Source organism: Papio anubis, chromosome 6 (genome assembly GCF_008728515.1).
Source record: "Papio anubis isolate 15944 chromosome 6, Panubis1.0, whole genome shotgun sequence".
Taxonomy (NCBI): domain Eukaryota; kingdom Metazoa; phylum Chordata; class Mammalia; order Primates; family Cercopithecidae; genus Papio; species Papio anubis.
In genome coordinates this window covers 82,714,485-82,731,434 of record NC_044981.1, presented here as the reverse complement: position 1 = coordinate 82,731,434, position 16,950 = coordinate 82,714,485, and the positions used below count along the sequence as shown (strand labels likewise).

The window sequence follows — 16,950 nt, the reverse complement described above, 5'->3', positions numbered from 1 at the left end:
ATGACTACTGGTCGGTATTCTAGAGTATAGTTACCTGCTTTCTAAAGAAGACATCTACTCATGAGGTTTTCAAAAATATTTTTCACAAGTCCCAAAAGGGGGCATTATTCTTTGGCTTTTCTAGGGCATTTTAAATTTATAGCAATAATACACTTTCAGTGGTTTCCTCATATTTATTGCCTAGTTTTCCTGCAGACTGCAGCAACATATGCACCTCTGCCTTCTGTTCTTTTACCCCAACATGAAAGAAATATCTTTTTCCTTTTTTTCAAATAAAAATTACATTGGGAGGCCAAGGCGGGTGGTCAGGAGTTCGAGACCAGCCTGGCCAACATGGTGAAACCCCGTCTCTTCTAAAAATACAAAAATTAGCTGGGCATGGTGGTGTGCACCTGTAGTCCCAGCTGCTTAGGAGGCTGAGGCAGGAGAATCACTTGCACCTGGGAGACAGAGGTTGCAGTGAGCCAAAATCATGCCACTGCACTCTAGCCTGGGCAACAGAGCAAGACTCCATCTCAAAAAAAAAAAAAAAATGACAATATATATCAGGCACTCTTCACTGAAGCAAGTCTGTATTTCTTCTAAGAAGTTAAATGTCCTAACATTTTCAAGTAAATTGCATTTATAATTTTTTTTTTTTTTTTGAGACAGGGTCTCACTTTGTCCCCCAAGCTAGAGTACAGTGGCACAATCTTGGCTCACTGCAGCCTCCACCTCCCAGGTTCAAGCAATCCTCCTGCCTCAGCCCCTGAAGTAGCTGAGACTAAAGGTGCACACCACCATACCCGGCTAATTTTTGCATTTTCTGTAGAGATGAGGTTTTGCCATGTTGCCCAGGCTGATCTTGAACCCCTGGTCTCAGGCATTCCACCCGCCTCTGCCTCCCAAAGCGCTGGGATTATAGGTGTGAGCCACTATACCCAGTGTGCATTTATAATGTTTAATGGAGTTCTCTTTTAAATATTTTAAATACTGTCTTTGTCTGCTTTGTGTTGCTGTAAAAGAATACCTGAGACTGGGCATTAAAAAAAAAAATTTTTTTTTGGCTGGGCGCAGTAGCTCACCAGCACTTCGGGAAGCCGAGGCGGGCAGATCACAAGGTCAGGAGTTCAAGACCAGTCTGACCAATATGGTGAAACCCTGTCTCTACTAGAAATACAAAAATTAGCCAGGCGTGGTGGCATGTGCCTATAGTCCCAGCTACTTGGGAAACTGAGGCAGGAGAATCACTTGAACCCTGGAGGCGGAGGTTGCAGTAAGCCGAGATTGCACCACTGTACTCCAGCCTAGGTGACAGAGCGAGACTCTACCTTAAAAAAAATATATATATATATATGGCTCACAGTTCAGCAGGCTGAGAAGTTCAAGGGCATAGCCCTGGCTTCTTCGAGGGCTTTCCTGCTGCATCACATGGCAGAGAAGGTCTAAGGGGAGGCGGACACGTGTGAAGAGAGCAAAACATGAGGAGCATCCTGGCTTTATAACCCACTCTCGAGAAATAACCAATTCCTGCAAGAACTAATCCTGTCTCTTGAGAGCCACAGCTCACTACCAGGAAAACAGCACCAAACCATTCATGAGGAATCTGCCCCCACAACCTAAACACCTTCCACTAGACCCCGCCTCCCATCCCCACACTGGGGATAGAATTTCAATATAAGCTTTGGTGGAGATAAACCACATCCCAACCACAGCATATAACCAGGACAAGGAAAATATTTGGAATTAGAATTAAGCTATTATATTCCAGTGTTTTAGCAAACCAGTTATACCCTTCAGCCTACAAAACTTTTACCATACTAATGTGAATGTTAGGATATCCATGCCTCATGGCATGTAACCCATCTACAGGTACCCTAAGGAAGGCATTAAAGGCAAAAGAAAGAACCAAAGACAATGGGGTCTCAGCCATTTGACCTAGATTGCAATCATGGGTTCTGTCCAAATAGGACTACCTGGTTATAGAACCTCTCTACCACCTCAAATTCTGAAAAATAAACTGGCATTTCATTTAAAACATGGATCTGGAACCTTGCTGATCCATTTGGTCACACAAAATTTTTAGTCAGAGATTGCATGAATTAGTCCCTTTCCAGGCTCAAAGTTCTTACATACGAAATAAGTTTGACTAGACTTCAGATCTCCAAAACCTCACCAAGAACAATGCATGGAGCTACAATTGCCTCTGCTTAAATTCTTGGGACCTCAAGATTCTAATTTGCACACTTGATTGAAGTTATACTTACCCTGGCATGGTTAATTTAACTCTTACAAAGTTCTAGGGCACTGCCTCAGTACCAGACTGACTCCTTTGTTTTTTGAATATGGAATACTTTATGAATCTGCATGTCATCCTTGTACAGGGGCCATGCTAATCTTCTCTGTATTGTCCACATTTTTAGTATTATGTGCTGCCAAAGCCAGCACTCCTTTGTTGTTTCTTTTTTTTTTTTTTTTTTTTGAGACGGAGTCTTGCTCTGTCGCCCAGGCTGGAGTGCAGTGGCGCGATCTCGGCTCACTGCAAGCTCCGCCTCCCGGGTTCACGCCATTCTCCTGCCTCAGCCTCCTGAGTAGCTGGGACTACAGGCGCCCACCACCGCGCCCGGCTAATTTTTTGTATTTTTAGTAGAGACGGGGTTTCACTGTGGTCTCGATCTCCTGACCTTGTGATCCGCCCGCCTCGGCCTCCCAAAGTGCTGGGATTACAGGCGTGAGCCACCGCGCCCGGCTCCTTTGTTGTTTCTTAAACAAGCTGCCTTCCATTTCTATCATGTGTTCCTCTTTATATTAGTCCTGGGGTTTCTAGTTATCCTGTCCAGAAAACAGCAGTCTTTAAGGTATATGGAATCAAATGACATTACAAATAAGATTGTTTTTACAAGATCATTGTTTTTTAACAATGTCTTCCAATCCCATGAGATTAAATGCTTTTATGTGATAAGAACTCCCAAATTTACATCTCTAGCCCCGACCTCTCTTCTGAGTTCCAGACCCATTTAATCCAACTGCCCATTCCCCATGCCCATTTGGATGTCTCGAAACACTAAAAACTTTACGTTATTCCTACCCAAAGACAAACTGTTGATATCTTCTTCCCCCAAATCTGTTTTTCCTGTCTCAGAAAAAAAAAAAAACTACCCAATTGTTTATACTAGGAAACATAGATATGCTTCCTGATACCTCCCTTTCCTTCACCTACTATAGTTGATCATTATTATTCATGGACTGTATGTGTGACTTCTCTTATTAAAATGTATCTGTAACCCCCAAATCAATGCTTGTAACACTTGCAGTCATTGGCAGACATGCACAGAGTGGCAAAAAATTTGATTCAGTTCACCAAGCATGCACATTCCTGGCTGACACTGAACAAGTTAACATTCTGCCTTGTTTCAGCTTTCAGATAATAAACAAGTGCAATCTATCTAGTGCTACATTTTTTGCATTTTTGTGCTTTGTGTTGGTGATTTTGTTTAAATGGCTCCCAAGCATTGTAGGGCTGACGCGCTGTCTGATGTTCCTAAGCATAGGAAGGATATGCTGTATGTTATGGAGAAAATACATGTGATAGATAAGCTTTGTTCAGGCATGTTATGGTGCTGCTGGCCATGAGTTCAATGTTAATTAATCCCTAATATACATTAAATAAGTGTCTTTAGACTGAAGCACACATAAAACAAGGTTATTGTATTGATTAATTGACAAAAATGTGATCAGTTGCTCACAGGAAGCTACCCTGTATATCCCCTAGGAGCAGGGGTTTAGTATTCACTAGTTTAGTGTTGGTGGTGACTTTATAGAACATAACTACTGTGATTAACCAGAACTTACTATGTATCCAAACCCATCACAAAGTCCTACAGATTCTACTGCCAGAGCATAACTCAAATCCATTAACTTCTCTTCATGATCTGTGCTGTCATCCCAGGGGATTATCTCTTGCCTCTATTAAGTTTCCCTACTTCCAAATCATTCTCAAAGAGGTCAAAGTGACTAAACATGGGTTCTATGTTAGTCTGTGATTTAAACCATTTAATGACTTTCTTTTCTTTTTCTTCTTTTTCTTTTGAGATGGAGCCTTGGTCTGTCACCCAGGCTGGAGTGCAGTGGTGCGATCTCAGCTCACTGCAACCTCCGCCTCCTAAGTTCAAGCAATTCTCCTGCCTCAGCCTCCAGAATAGCTGGAATTACAGGCATGTGCCACCAGGCCCGGCTAATTTTTGTATTTTTAGTAGAGATGGGGTTTCACCATGCTGGCCAGGCTGGTCTCCACCTCCTGACCTCAAGTGATCCACCTGCCTCAGCCTCCCAAAGTGCTGGGATTCTCAGCCTCCCAAAGTGCTGGGATTATAGGCGTGAGCCACTGCTCCTGGCTCCATTCAGTGATTTTTCTAATGCACTTCAGATTAAATCTAAAATCCTTAACAGGCCCATAATACTACTGTGATAGCCTGATGACCTCTCCTGCTTCATCTCAGCACCAAAGTCAAGGACTTCTGCCTCAGGGATTTCAAACACAGTTCTCTGCCTCCTCTCTGCTCTTTTCTTGCCTAAAGTCTACTCAGTTGACAGGTCTAGGTTTAAATGTAACTTCCTCAAAGAGGAAACCCTCTAATCCAAATGCAGGCCCTCTATTATGTGTGTTTGTAGCACCCTCTACTTTTCCCCCATAACATCACCTATTTATTATTTAATATTTGGTTCTTCCATAGACTATACGTCCATAAGGGCAGAACTACACCTTTTTAATTTGCAGTGTTCTACTGAAAACACTAGAACAGTGTTGAGTATATAATTGAGGTTTGATAGGTATTTTCTAAATAAATGAATGCATGAAACTATCCCATTATATTTTATTAACAATACCTTGAAACGACTTAGAATGACTATTTGCTTCCAATGTTTGGAAGGAATGAAACACAGATTTGAATATGGCAGTGATATGTTATTATATAAGTGAACCATAATTATAACCAAAACATGGTTTCAGGTGCTACTTTGCTAAGTTTCTGCCCCTGCCTCCCACTCCCGTATAATATATGTACTTACTTTAACAATTAGCCAAGACTATTCACTAAGCAAAGAATATTACTGAGCAAACAGCACCAGAGACCATACTAAATAAACAAACCATCAAATGGACTGCTCTATAATGAGGTTAAGCTTTGCACAGTTCCAATAAAATTGAAGTTCTAGTATATATTTGTATCAACCCTATAAAGTTACTATACTTTATCACAGTGTAAAGAATGGGCAAAAAGGAAGAAGCTTTTACTTCATTTAATCATAGTTTTAAATGAAGTTTAATGGGTTTTTTCCCATTTAAATAGTAATTTCTTTTCCTTTCCCTGTATTCATTCTCCAGAAAACTCAAATCAACATTGAGCAAATGTTACTAATTTTTACATTAACTGTGCAGTATTTTTCTGGAAATATGGGGGAAATAAGCTATTTTAATCATCAAGATCTAAGTTCTTCTAATTTTTTTTTTCTTGTTCTGAGACAGAGTTTTGCTCTGTTGCCCAGGCTAGAGTACAGTGGTACAATCATGGCTCACCGCAGGTCCTTGCAAGCTCAAGCAATCCTCTTACCTCAGCCTCCCAGGTAGCTGTGACTACAGCCACACACCACTACACCCAACTAATTTTTTTATATTTTTGTAGAGATGGAGTCTCACCATGTTGACAGGCTGGTCTCCAACTCCTGGGCTCAAGAAATCCTCCCACCTTGGCCTCCAAACTGCTGGGATTACAGGTGTGAGCCACCATACCTGGCCAAGATCTAAGTTCTTAATTTTTCTCCTCTGAAGAGAAAGTTCAAGTTCTAAACCTTTAGTTATTTCTAATATAATTCTTCCACAGCCTCCCATAATATCCTGAAATTGTCATCTTTTCTGTGAGATGATAAAGTCTTCTCTAACTTGAAAGCAAAGAAAAAAGTCTAATTTCATTTTTTTAGCTCTACACAATTATTTTAACATTATATGGGAAAGAATTTTCAAGCAAATATAAATTCAAACATGAATCAACTTTGGTTTCCTGTGCATATAACAAATTATCACATTTTTGTGTAACAATTATTTTCTGGAATTTAGAAGCCTCTCCATCACAGCACTTACATCCAACCTGTGTTTTAACAGACTACATAACATCCTGTTTGCCTTTCATCTACTTACTCTTTTTGAATTACCGATTTTAATGTGTGTACAAAGAAATGACAACACTGAGAGTACCTGGCAAATATTTTACTTTTTTGCAAACACTAAATCTAAAAGACCATTATAAAGCTCTAGGCCCTTTCATTTGCTGCTCCTCTTAACTCTTCATATCACTCTTAATGGCCCATAGTCTGGCCATGTATTTTATTCATCTGTTAGATATGAGTTCTAAATTTCTCTTCAAAGAATCAATATGTCAATATGTTCAATTCTTTGCCTTCTACTTTTAAACTTAACTTCTTCATAAAGCAACCTTTTCCGATTATCCTCTCCACACTGACTCATTCCCATTACCTGTTCCACCCTGACACATTCCAATTTCCTGCTCTGCCATAATCATTTTTCCCACCAAACCACTTACCCCGTCACTCTCTTTAAATTAGCCAATTGGAATTAGTTTAGCCTGTGCAGTCTAACCCTAGCCAATAGGGGAATGACACAGCAGCAGGGGCCACATGTGTCAGGAATAAGACCCCCTCCTCCCTTGTCCAGGTGTGTGCTCACCATTGCTCCATCTGTGAGGGTGCACCCTTCTATAGAAGCAAACTGCCTTGCTGAGAAGAAAAGAAGAAAATTTTATATTCAAGTGCTATTTCTTTTGCGGCACCAAAACTTTATAACAATTTGGGGGCTCATCTGGGATTACATTCCCCTCCAGGGGTGGTCTCTGGTTCTCTCTCATGAGAACCAGAGACCTCGTGGCAGCCTCAGGAGTGAGAAATCAGGACCCACCCAGTGTGAGGAATAACCCGAGCTCTCAGCAATGCAGAAACTGGTCCTCAATTCAAGCGGACATGGAGTGCATGGTAGCTCTTTTTCAAGATTCCACTGCCTGGAATAACAAATTGTGCTATCTCTCTGCTATTTCCTTAAGTCCAACACCCTGCAGGTCAGCCCCCAAGGGCTATCCAGCCTCCATCTTCTAAAACCAATTTTACCTTGTGTCTCCAACGACAAGGGGAAAAATTTGGCATTTCTTGGAGGCTTAACAGGATGCAGTGAAGTCTGGCACTTCCAAGAGCTGACCCATCAATCTGCCCTTATTCATCCCTGAGTGGATGTATGGTGGTATTTTGGAGGACCTTAACTGGACACTCTGCCAAATAATTAGAGCAGTACTTATGCTCTAGTTCAACTGGCTATCCCTTTTATTCTGGCATGTCATCAACCAGAGGAAGAAAATATGACATTGTAAAGCGACAGAAGCTCCTTATGGGTCGTTCAACTCTCATGTCTATTTAGACGCAATTGGAGTCCCATGGGGAATACCAGATCAATTTAAAGCCCGAAATCAAATAGCTGCAGGATTTGAGTCAATATTTTGGTGGGTGACAATTAATAAAAACAGATTGAATAAACTACATCTATTGCAACCAACAGTGATTTATTAACTAAACTAGAGATGCTGTTAAAGGAACAGCTGAGCAATTAGGGGCTAACTGCCAGATGGCTTGGGAAAATAGGATAGCCTTAGACATGATATTAGCAGAAAGAGGAGGAGTTTGCATCATGATTAAAACTCAATGTTGTACTTCATCCCAAACACCACCACCCTTAATGGATGTATAACAACGGCATTGCAAGGTCTGACTGCTCTGTCCAGTGAGTCAGCCAGCAACTCAGGGGTAAATGACCCCTTTACATGATGGCTAAAAAAGTGGTTCGGTAAATGGAAAGGAATAACGACCTCAATTCTTACTTCCCTCACAGCCGTAACAGGTGTACTTATTCTTGTCGGGTGCTGTGTCATACCATGCATCTGTGGGTTGGTGCAGAGGCTCACAGAAATGGCACTTACTAAAACCTCCCTTAACTGTCCTTCACCTTATCGAGAGAAGCTTCTTCTTTTGGAAAATCAAGCAGAACTAAGCCAAGACATGTTAAAGAAGTTTGAAGAGAAAGAGCTGTAAAGAAAATGCAAGAGGAGGGGATTGTTAAGATATGAGTTCTAAATTTCTCTTCAAAGAATCAATATGTTAGTATGTTCGATTCTTTGCCTTCTACTTTTAAAATAACTTCCTGGTAAAGCAACCTTTTCCGATTACCCTTTCCACCCTGACTCATTCTGATTACCTGCTCCACCCTGACTCATTCCAATTACCTGCTCCACCCTGACTCATTCCGATTACCTGCTCTACCCTGGCTCATTCTGATTACCTGCTCCACCCTGGCTCATTCCGATTACCTGCTCCACCCTGGCTCATTCCAATTGCCTGCTCCACCCTGACTCATTCCGATTACCTGCTCCACCCTGACTCATTCAGATTACCTGCTCATTTTCTACGACTCATTCCGATTTCCTGCTCTGCCATAACCATTTTCCCCACCAAACTACTCACCCTGTCACTCTCTTTAAATTAGCCAATTGGAATTAGTTTAGCCTGTGCAGTGTAACCCTAGCCAATAGGGAATGACACAGTAGCAGGGGTCACGTGCATCAGGAATAAGACCCCCTTTTTCTCCCTTGTCCAGGTGTGCGCTCACGATTGCTCCATCTGTGAGGGTGCACCCTTCTATAGAAGCAAACTGCCTTGCTGAGAAGAAAAAAAGAAAATTTTGTATTCAAGTGCTATTTCTTTTGCGGCACTGAAACTTTATTTATAACACATCTTTTTCATATTCCAACTACTTCAAGTAGATTAGTATAAGCCTTTTCAAGATCTAGAACCAATTTTCAACACTTTCACTGGATATCTTTCCCAAAATGACAGCCATGCTTGTAGCTGCATTATCAACTGTCTCATCACATATTGCTGAAGCTGAAGCAATCACAATGTCTTGTAACATTTCAATATTTAAATGTAATGTGTCTGTTTCTACATAAAAGCCTACAGACAACACTATTCCTCCCTGCTTCCCTTCACTCACCAACACACATCTTGAAACCTGTATGACTTCTTAACTGCCCCAATGACTCAAATAAGTCCCTGTCTCATAAATCTTTCCCCAAATAATTTACCTATTAGATTTTATTTAATTTTCACCACCCCATATTATTTTCTCAAATTAAAAATATGAAGAAACTGAAGCTTAAAGAGGTTACAAGTGTGTATGCAGCCACAATCTTGGTCTAGGATTAAAATTAGGTCTATCTCCTCCAATGCCCCTAATTCTTAACTCTCTCTTATACCACATCCTTAGCTAAGCAATTCTTGCGTGATGTTTCTGATTCAAAGCCCAGTGCTGCCACATATTAACAGTGTAATCTTAAGGAACCTCAGATGTTGTGTTAAAAAACGGGTAAAGTACTTACCTTGAAAATATGTAAGGAGTAAATGAGAAAACACGAAAAACACATAGCACAGTGCCTAGCACTTAACACAGGAAACACTCAAGAAATATTATTATTATTATATTCATCCAAAACACAAGTCAGTAATGTTTTCCTATAAGGGTCAAACAGTAAATATTTTAGGCTTTGCAAGCCGGTCAGTCTCCATTACACCAAAACCAGGGAGCAAGCTGGATTTGGCCCATGGGACATAGTTTGCCAACTCCTACTCTACTGCAGCATTCTTCAACCTCAGCAGTACTGACGTTTGGGGCTGGGTAATTCTTTGTTGTGAGGCTGTCATGGGGATTGCAGGATGTTTAGCAGCATCCTTGGTCTCCACCCACTAGATGCCAGTAGCATCTCTCAAGTCGTGACAACTAAAAAATCTTCTGGGGGGCAAAATCACCCCTAGTTGAGAAACACTGACCCAGAGCAATTAAACATATAAAGATGTAGCTTGAATTTTCTAACAAATACCCTCACCAGGTAGAAAAATAATTTAACACACTATAAGTATTTATACTCACTTAGCTAAAATTCCCACACTTAGCAATAACTTTATAACTTCTGTGATACACACGGCTGTGGTTGAAAAGTAGAGTTCTTTGTCTGATGTCCTTGTGTATCTTAAAGCTATGGTATAGGCTGCAGCCATCACGGTCATCACTGCCAAGCAGTATAACTTGAATAATAAAGTGACATTGTCTGGAAAACACGTGCAACAAAGACATTACTTTAGACAATATATGTAGACAATATATGTAGATATAAGTTAATAAACTAGTTATAGCCCAAAAATACTTTCCAATTCCAAGCACAAAATATTTTCTAAAACTCCTGTTTAAAAATTTTTTCAAAATGCTTGCCAATTACATGAGCACGCACGCGCGCACGTGCACACACACACACACACACACACACACACCCCATAGCTAACTTTAAACATCAGCCAATTAGGCATAAGTTTTGTTCCTGGGGAATGCCCCAATTGCAAGACTATGTAGCATATTGATTCTAGTTCAGGATGTTATAAATTACATTATATATATATTGGTGGTGGTGGTGGGTTTTTTCTGGAGACAGGATCTCACTCTGTCCCCCAGGCTGGAGTACAGTGGCGCAATCTCAGGTCACTGCAACCTTGCTGTCCAGGTTCACGCGATTCTCGTGCCTCAGCCTCCCGAGACTACAGGCGTGGACTACCACGGCCAGGTAATTTTTTGCATTTTTAGTAGAGATGGGGTTTCACCATGTTGGCCAGGCTGGTCTTTAACTCCTGACCTCAGGTGATCCACCCGCCTCGGCCTCCTGAAGTGCTGGAATTACAAGTGTGAGCCACCACGCTGGACATATATTTTAGGACAGGGTCTCACTCTGTCACCCAGGCTGGAGTGCAGTGGCACGATTTTGGCGTGATCTCGGCTCACTGCAAACTCCACCTCCTGGATTCAAGCGATTCTCCTGCCTTAGCCTTCTGAGCAGCTGGAATTACAGGCATCTGCCAGTACACCTGGCTAATTTTTGTATTTTTAGTAGGGATGAGGTTTTACCATGTTGGCCAGGCTGGTCTTGAACTCCTGACCTCAGGTGATCCTCCCACCTCGGCCTCCTAAAGTGCTGGGATTACAGGCATTAGCCACCACGCCTGGCCCCAGCACATATTTTAAATATTTTTATGATTACAAACTTGTGGATACAAAGCATGAAACCAACTGCAGCAATGTATATTCTAGATTTAAAGGCAGCAGAAAGAAAATAATTGAGAAATGAGTGGGGCTTAATATAAAACTTTATCACAATAAGAACTTACATCGAGCCACTCATTTCACTGCATTATACAAAACAATAATTCAAAACACAGGAAAAGAATATTAAGAACACAGCTCTATAAAACTAGAAATGCAGGAAACATACAAACATTCAAGAATTACCTGCAAGTATATCTGAGCAGCAGCCATCTCTCAGGCACCAAAGCCTGTCCAGGACCTTTGGTAAAACCAGAAGCACTGGGTACCAACTCTCCCTCATACTTCCTTATTCCCAGACCTGCTCAGAACCTGCCATCACCCAAGGATCAAACTATTTCTACTTTCCTTACCCAACTCCCACCTATTGTCCAATAGTCCCCTTAAGCTCCATTCAAATCTTTAGGCTCAAGGTTAAACAGGGATCAGCAAATTTTTCTGTAAAGGGCCAGAAACAAATATTTTAGGCTTTCCAGAGCCATACTTTGACAACCCCAGGTTAAGAACCAGAAGGACACCGGGTGACTCCAGCCTGCTATTTTAACTACATTATATGCTAAGTACAATTTTGTTCACTGTTTTGGGAGCCTAATCACAATTCAAAGACTGTTTTCCTAGGAAAATAAAACAGGAGTTTCAAATAGATTATCTTTAGATACGGTATGGTTGGAACTTCCAAGGAAACAGGTTCTTCAATATAAATATTTTCCCGAGTGAATTAAATAATCTTTTCTGATTTGTCGGCAATTTTTAAAAATCATATCAGGTTTTAAATAAAAAGTAAAACAGAAGAAATATTTTTTAACTGCTTAAACTTTCTTTCCAAAAGATCTGAGAAGCCAAAAATCAGTGTTTATAAAAAAGGAAGTGAAGGAGATCACTATAATACTTCCTTCGTTCTAAAACTTTCCTACACAAGGGAAAAAATACGACTGCAAAAATAAACAGCAATAACCTTTAATCAGTAGAAGAGAAGGCACTCCCCATCTTCTAGATAAGGGGTGAACAAACTATATATGTCACTAGTTTACATGAGGCCTGTGAACTCACAATGGTTTTACATTTTTAAATACTTGATTAAAAATGTAGTAACATCTTGTGATACATGAAAACTGCATGAAATTCAAATTTTAGTGTCCATAAATAGTTTTATTAGAACATAGCCATGCTCATTTGTTTCTAAGTTATCCGGACTACTTTTTTTTCCCCTACAACAGCAGATCTGAGTAGTTATGACAAGAGACTATCTAGCCCTTTACAGGAAAAGTTTGCCAACTCATGTCCTAGATTATCAACATTTTCACAAATAACAGAGATTAGGGCTGATAAACTAAAAAGTACTTTATTTTAGGTATTGCATAGGTTCCTGATTCCAAAAACAACATAGCGAATATTTAAACACTAAACCAAATATTGATGGCCTACAAACATATTTTGACTTATAATATTGTCACTAACTTGAAAAAATAGCTTTTTGCATAGTGATTACATAGGAATATATATTATACTCTTGAAACTACTGATCTAAGTGGAAGAGTAATCAAATAAGTTTAGGAATGTGCAAAACAGATTGGGTTTTGATATGGAATACCAGTTTCAAATGTATTTCAACTTTTAAATACTAAATGTTTTTAAGTACGATTTTCTCTGGCAGTTTAACATCAGACTAAACTATTTCTTCTTCACTCCATTCACAAATTCTCCAGTATAAAATTTCAGTTATTAGCAATTTCAGTTATTTCAGGGTAATATCAAAAGTCCATATGTAATCACTTCAAATTGGGCAAATCATTCAAACCACACCCAATGCCAGTAACTATAAACCTAGCCGACAACTCAACTGGCAGCCACATCTTAACCCTGCATTGTTCTCTGCTTCTCACGAAGTTCCGTTTACTCCTACACAGTATTTGTGTGGAAATGTCCCCCAAAAGAAACTTACAGTTTAAAATTTTTTTCAGTTACGTTTTACTATAGTTTATGGGGACATTACTTGTAATACCTAAGAACTTAGAAATTCAGGAAGTCCCAGATAAATCTTTTGTGGATATTCGGAAGCTATAGAAACTGTAATTTTGTTAGGATTACAATCAAGCCTCAACAAATATGTATTGGCAATAAGCCTAAACCTTTACGTTGTTGCAGCTATTTCAAGTAATGATTTGACTTCTGTTATTTATAAGTTTTCGTTCGGATCAATTTTGCTATCCCCATTCCATTTTAGTTATCAAAACAATTCTATTTCTTTTTCCTTTATTTCCTGTGTTGCTACACAAAAGGCTTTTAAGATTGGACTTATTTGAAATGAAACAGAAAGAAGACATAAGAGAAGCATATGCAACTAAAGACAATGCCCCTGGGCAGGGCCTGATGATAAACATGGACCTCGCAACAGGGAAAATAACTTGACACCCACGTAAGAAGATATTCCTTAGGTATTCGTTCAATATTTTTTCAAGGGTGAAGCCAAGTGTTCTATGGAGGAAGGGTGGAGCAAGAATCCGAGTGTTGTCCAACTTCTCCTAGTTAATGCACCACAGTCAAAAAATCTACCTCTGGTCCCAACTTACACTGCTCAGCAAAAGTGGTGCGGAGTCAATTAGACTCGCCCTCCTTAAATGCCAATTAGTAAACAAATACGCCTTCACCCGAATGTGCCATCCCTTGGGAGGAGGGAGGTGGCTCTCACCTTCCACCACAAATATCAGAGTGTTCCTTCTAACTGCATACAGCATTCTCTATAATTACATACAGCACACAGGTGGGAACTGTTAACGATTGTTATCTTCCTTTCATTACGATTTCAGTGCTGTTTTGACGTCCCAGTGATGCCTTTACTGGTTGTTGCATGGCCCAGCCGCCGCGTGGGGTCTGCGCCCGGAGTCTGCCTTTACGTCTCTGAGCATCCGCAAGGCAGGAGGCGCAGAAGACACCGAAGTCGCGGGGCCAGGGCCAAGAACTGTCCTGTCTCGCTGGGTGATGCGGTCCAGCCCCGGACCCACGCCCTGGCCCCTCCCCGGGTCCGCCGCAGCCCAGGCCTGTCAGAATTCGGTTCCCACCCACTCCCAGCTAGTGGAGGTCAGCGCGGTCTCGGACTGCCGACCTGCCAAACGCGGAGTCAGCCGCGGAGACTGCAGCCGCAGGGGGAGGCCGGCTGCCCGGACGGCCGGGAGCAGCTCCACGCAAATTCCTGACGCTTCAGCCCGGCCGCAGAGGCCGTGGGCAACCAGGGTGCTCCGCTGCCCGACAGGCGCGGACCAGCGCAGATGCTAGACCGCCGCCGCCCCCCTCAGACTCCCCACTCCCAGCAGCCCCTGTCCTCACCTCTCGGGGCAGCCATGGTTCCCCGATAGCTCAGCGCGGAACTGACGCCCGCCCCTTCCGCGCCCCAGCGCAGGACACCAGGGACCGCCCCTTGTGGTCATAGAGACGAAGCCGCTCGGCCTAGAGCGCCTCGCCGGCCTCCCGGTCGGCCACGCGCTAAAACTGGTTTCAGGAATCTGAGCTACACCCCAAAATGGGGAGAACGCGGATCGAAGGGAGGCCTTCCCGGCCGCGTCCTAAGTGATAAGTGTGTGAAATTCGGTTGGGGAGGTGGTTCTGTAAACTGCGGCTCCCCGCCGGCTGAGTGAAGGGAGCGCTGCCTTCTGGGAATCGTAGTCCTCACAAAGGTGTGAGTAGGCGGCAGATAAGGATTTGGGTTTAGCCTTAGGGATTCACTCCTGTCAAAGCTGTTAGAGAAGCTCCCAGAACTCGTAAAGTAACAAAAACTACTTGCGGCAACATTTGTAACTTCCACCTAGCTCATTATCTTCCACTGTTACCTTGTGTTCTAGATAAGTTATAATTTATGCTACATATTGTTCAGACGTCTTGTGCCTGTTCCATATCGTCAGCATTGTCATTGGTTATATTTACCCAGCCAGACATTCTAACGAATGATCTTCGGACAACAAAAGGGCCTTTAAAAAAAAATTAGATGTATCGGCCGGGCGCGGTGGCTCACGCCTGTAATTCCAGCACTTTGGGAAGTCGAGGCGGATGAATCACCTAAGGTCAGGAGTTCGAGACCAGCCAGGCCAATATGGCGAAACCCCGTCTTTACTAAAAATACAAAAAATTAAAACATTAGCCGGGCGTGGTGGCTCGCACCTGTAATCCCAGCTACTCAGGAGGCCGAAGCGGGAGAATCACTTGAACTCGGGAGATTACAGTAAGCAGAGATCGCACCCCTGCACTCCAGCCTGGGCGACACAGCGAGACTTCGTCTCAAAAAAAAAAAAAAAGTAGATGTATCAACAGGCATTTTAACCACTATAATCTCCACTTTCACTAGGGGATGTTAATTATCATAATTGATATTAGAAATAATTCATTGGTGAAATAAATGATGTTCAAGATATGTGTATTGGTTTAAAATACTATGAAAATACCTCAGCACTTACAGGAATAGGGATGCAAGATTCTGAGCTGCCCGGCAGCCCACACCTTCTGCAGCATGTTCTTTCTCCAAAATTGTCCTTTTAGAGGGTTGAGTGGTGAATGTTATATACCATTGTCTTGTTAAATATACATATAGATATATCTGGTCTGTTAACATTCTTGGAACATTTTGCATGCCTTATTGGCATCATATTAATATTGGGAGGGGCTCCCAGGAGACCAGAGTTGACTTTGTAGAGGCAGACATTTGATGAATCTCATTTTGGAATAGTGCTGGACTCTTCCTCTACCTGGTAATGAGTGTGCTCACTGGTACTAATCTTCCCTTACCGTAATTGGTATAGTTTCCACTTGTAGAATTGTTCAGTTCTCTCCTGTGTATGTACTTATGCATACATTTAAACAGAAAAGTCATATATGTACTCGAAATTAATTTTAAAAATTAAAAATATTCTATCATACAGTCCTTCCTTTGTTTTACAGCTACTGCTTTGTATGGTTTCTCTCTTCCCAGTTTGGACCATCATTATAGTGTCAACTTACCTCAATTAAGTGTAATTTCTAAATGCTCAATTGTTCCAAAAGGCCCTTGTAAGCCTGCCTCTGTTTTTAAGCCTGCACCAACTGTTTTTACTATTTTTTTTCTTTTTGTCTTCTTGTAGAGATTGTAGGTGGGGGCATCTCACTTTGTTGCCCAGGCTGGTTCTCAAACTCCCCACCTAAAACAACCCTCCCACCTCAGCCCCCCAAAGTTCTGGGATTACAGGTGTGAACCACCACACCTGGCCTGCACTAGCTTTTTGAAGCATGTTTTAATTTCTGGCAACAAGAAGAGGTTTTGTTGTTTCCTGTCCTAGGTGGTAGAATCAACTAGGAACTATCATTCCTTCTGGTGAGGAAGAGCATTTTACAGACAGACACACACACACACACAGAGAGAGGGAGATCCCAATTAAGGTGGTGGATCAAACGCTGCTGAGCCATTTTTGTGGCATTTCTGGTTCACATAACATCATGCTGTTGAATCCTACTTTTCTTATACATTTTCATTGCCTCAAAAGACTATTATACTTCATTGGCATCAACCTTAACTAGATTTTGATGCCTCTTTGTCCTAACCCAGTTAGCCCAAGACCAACAGGGACAAACCTGTCAAACTATAGTCTAACAAAGTTGAGCTTACTGATGCCTTCTGATATAATGTGGACATTTTCCCTGCCCAGATCTATGTTGAATTGTAATCCCCAATGTTGGAGGTGGGGCCTGGTGGG

The 16,950-nt window shown here is 41.6% G+C and overlaps 1 protein-coding gene and 1 non-coding gene across 5 annotated transcripts in view; both read right to left on the bottom strand.

Moving 5' to 3' along the window:
* SLC35A1 (solute carrier family 35 member A1) overlaps positions 1 to 14,675 on the bottom strand; it is a 35,829-nt gene extending 21,154 nt beyond the window's left edge. For 2 of the 4 annotated variants that reach the window (XM_009205632.4, XM_021937586.2), the window contains exons 1-2: positions 14,561 to 14,675; positions 10,019 to 10,196 (exon numbers count right to left, since the gene is read on the bottom strand). In XM_009205632.4, the coding sequence (XP_009203896.4) occupies positions 10,019 to 10,196; positions 14,561 to 14,576 (194 nt within the window). In that variant the 5' untranslated portion in view covers positions 14,577 to 14,675. Of the gene's footprint in view, positions 1 to 8,701; positions 8,752 to 10,018; positions 10,197 to 14,560 lie in introns of those variants that run through there. The other 2 variants (XM_031667307.1, XM_031667308.1) reach the window with 2 other exon arrangements.
* On the bottom strand, positions 2,319 to 2,427 carry LOC116275495. The gene has a single exon (XR_004184627.1). It is a non-coding gene; the product is annotated as a U6 spliceosomal RNA (small nuclear RNA).
* Positions 14,676 to 16,950: the final 2,275 nt, after the last annotated feature.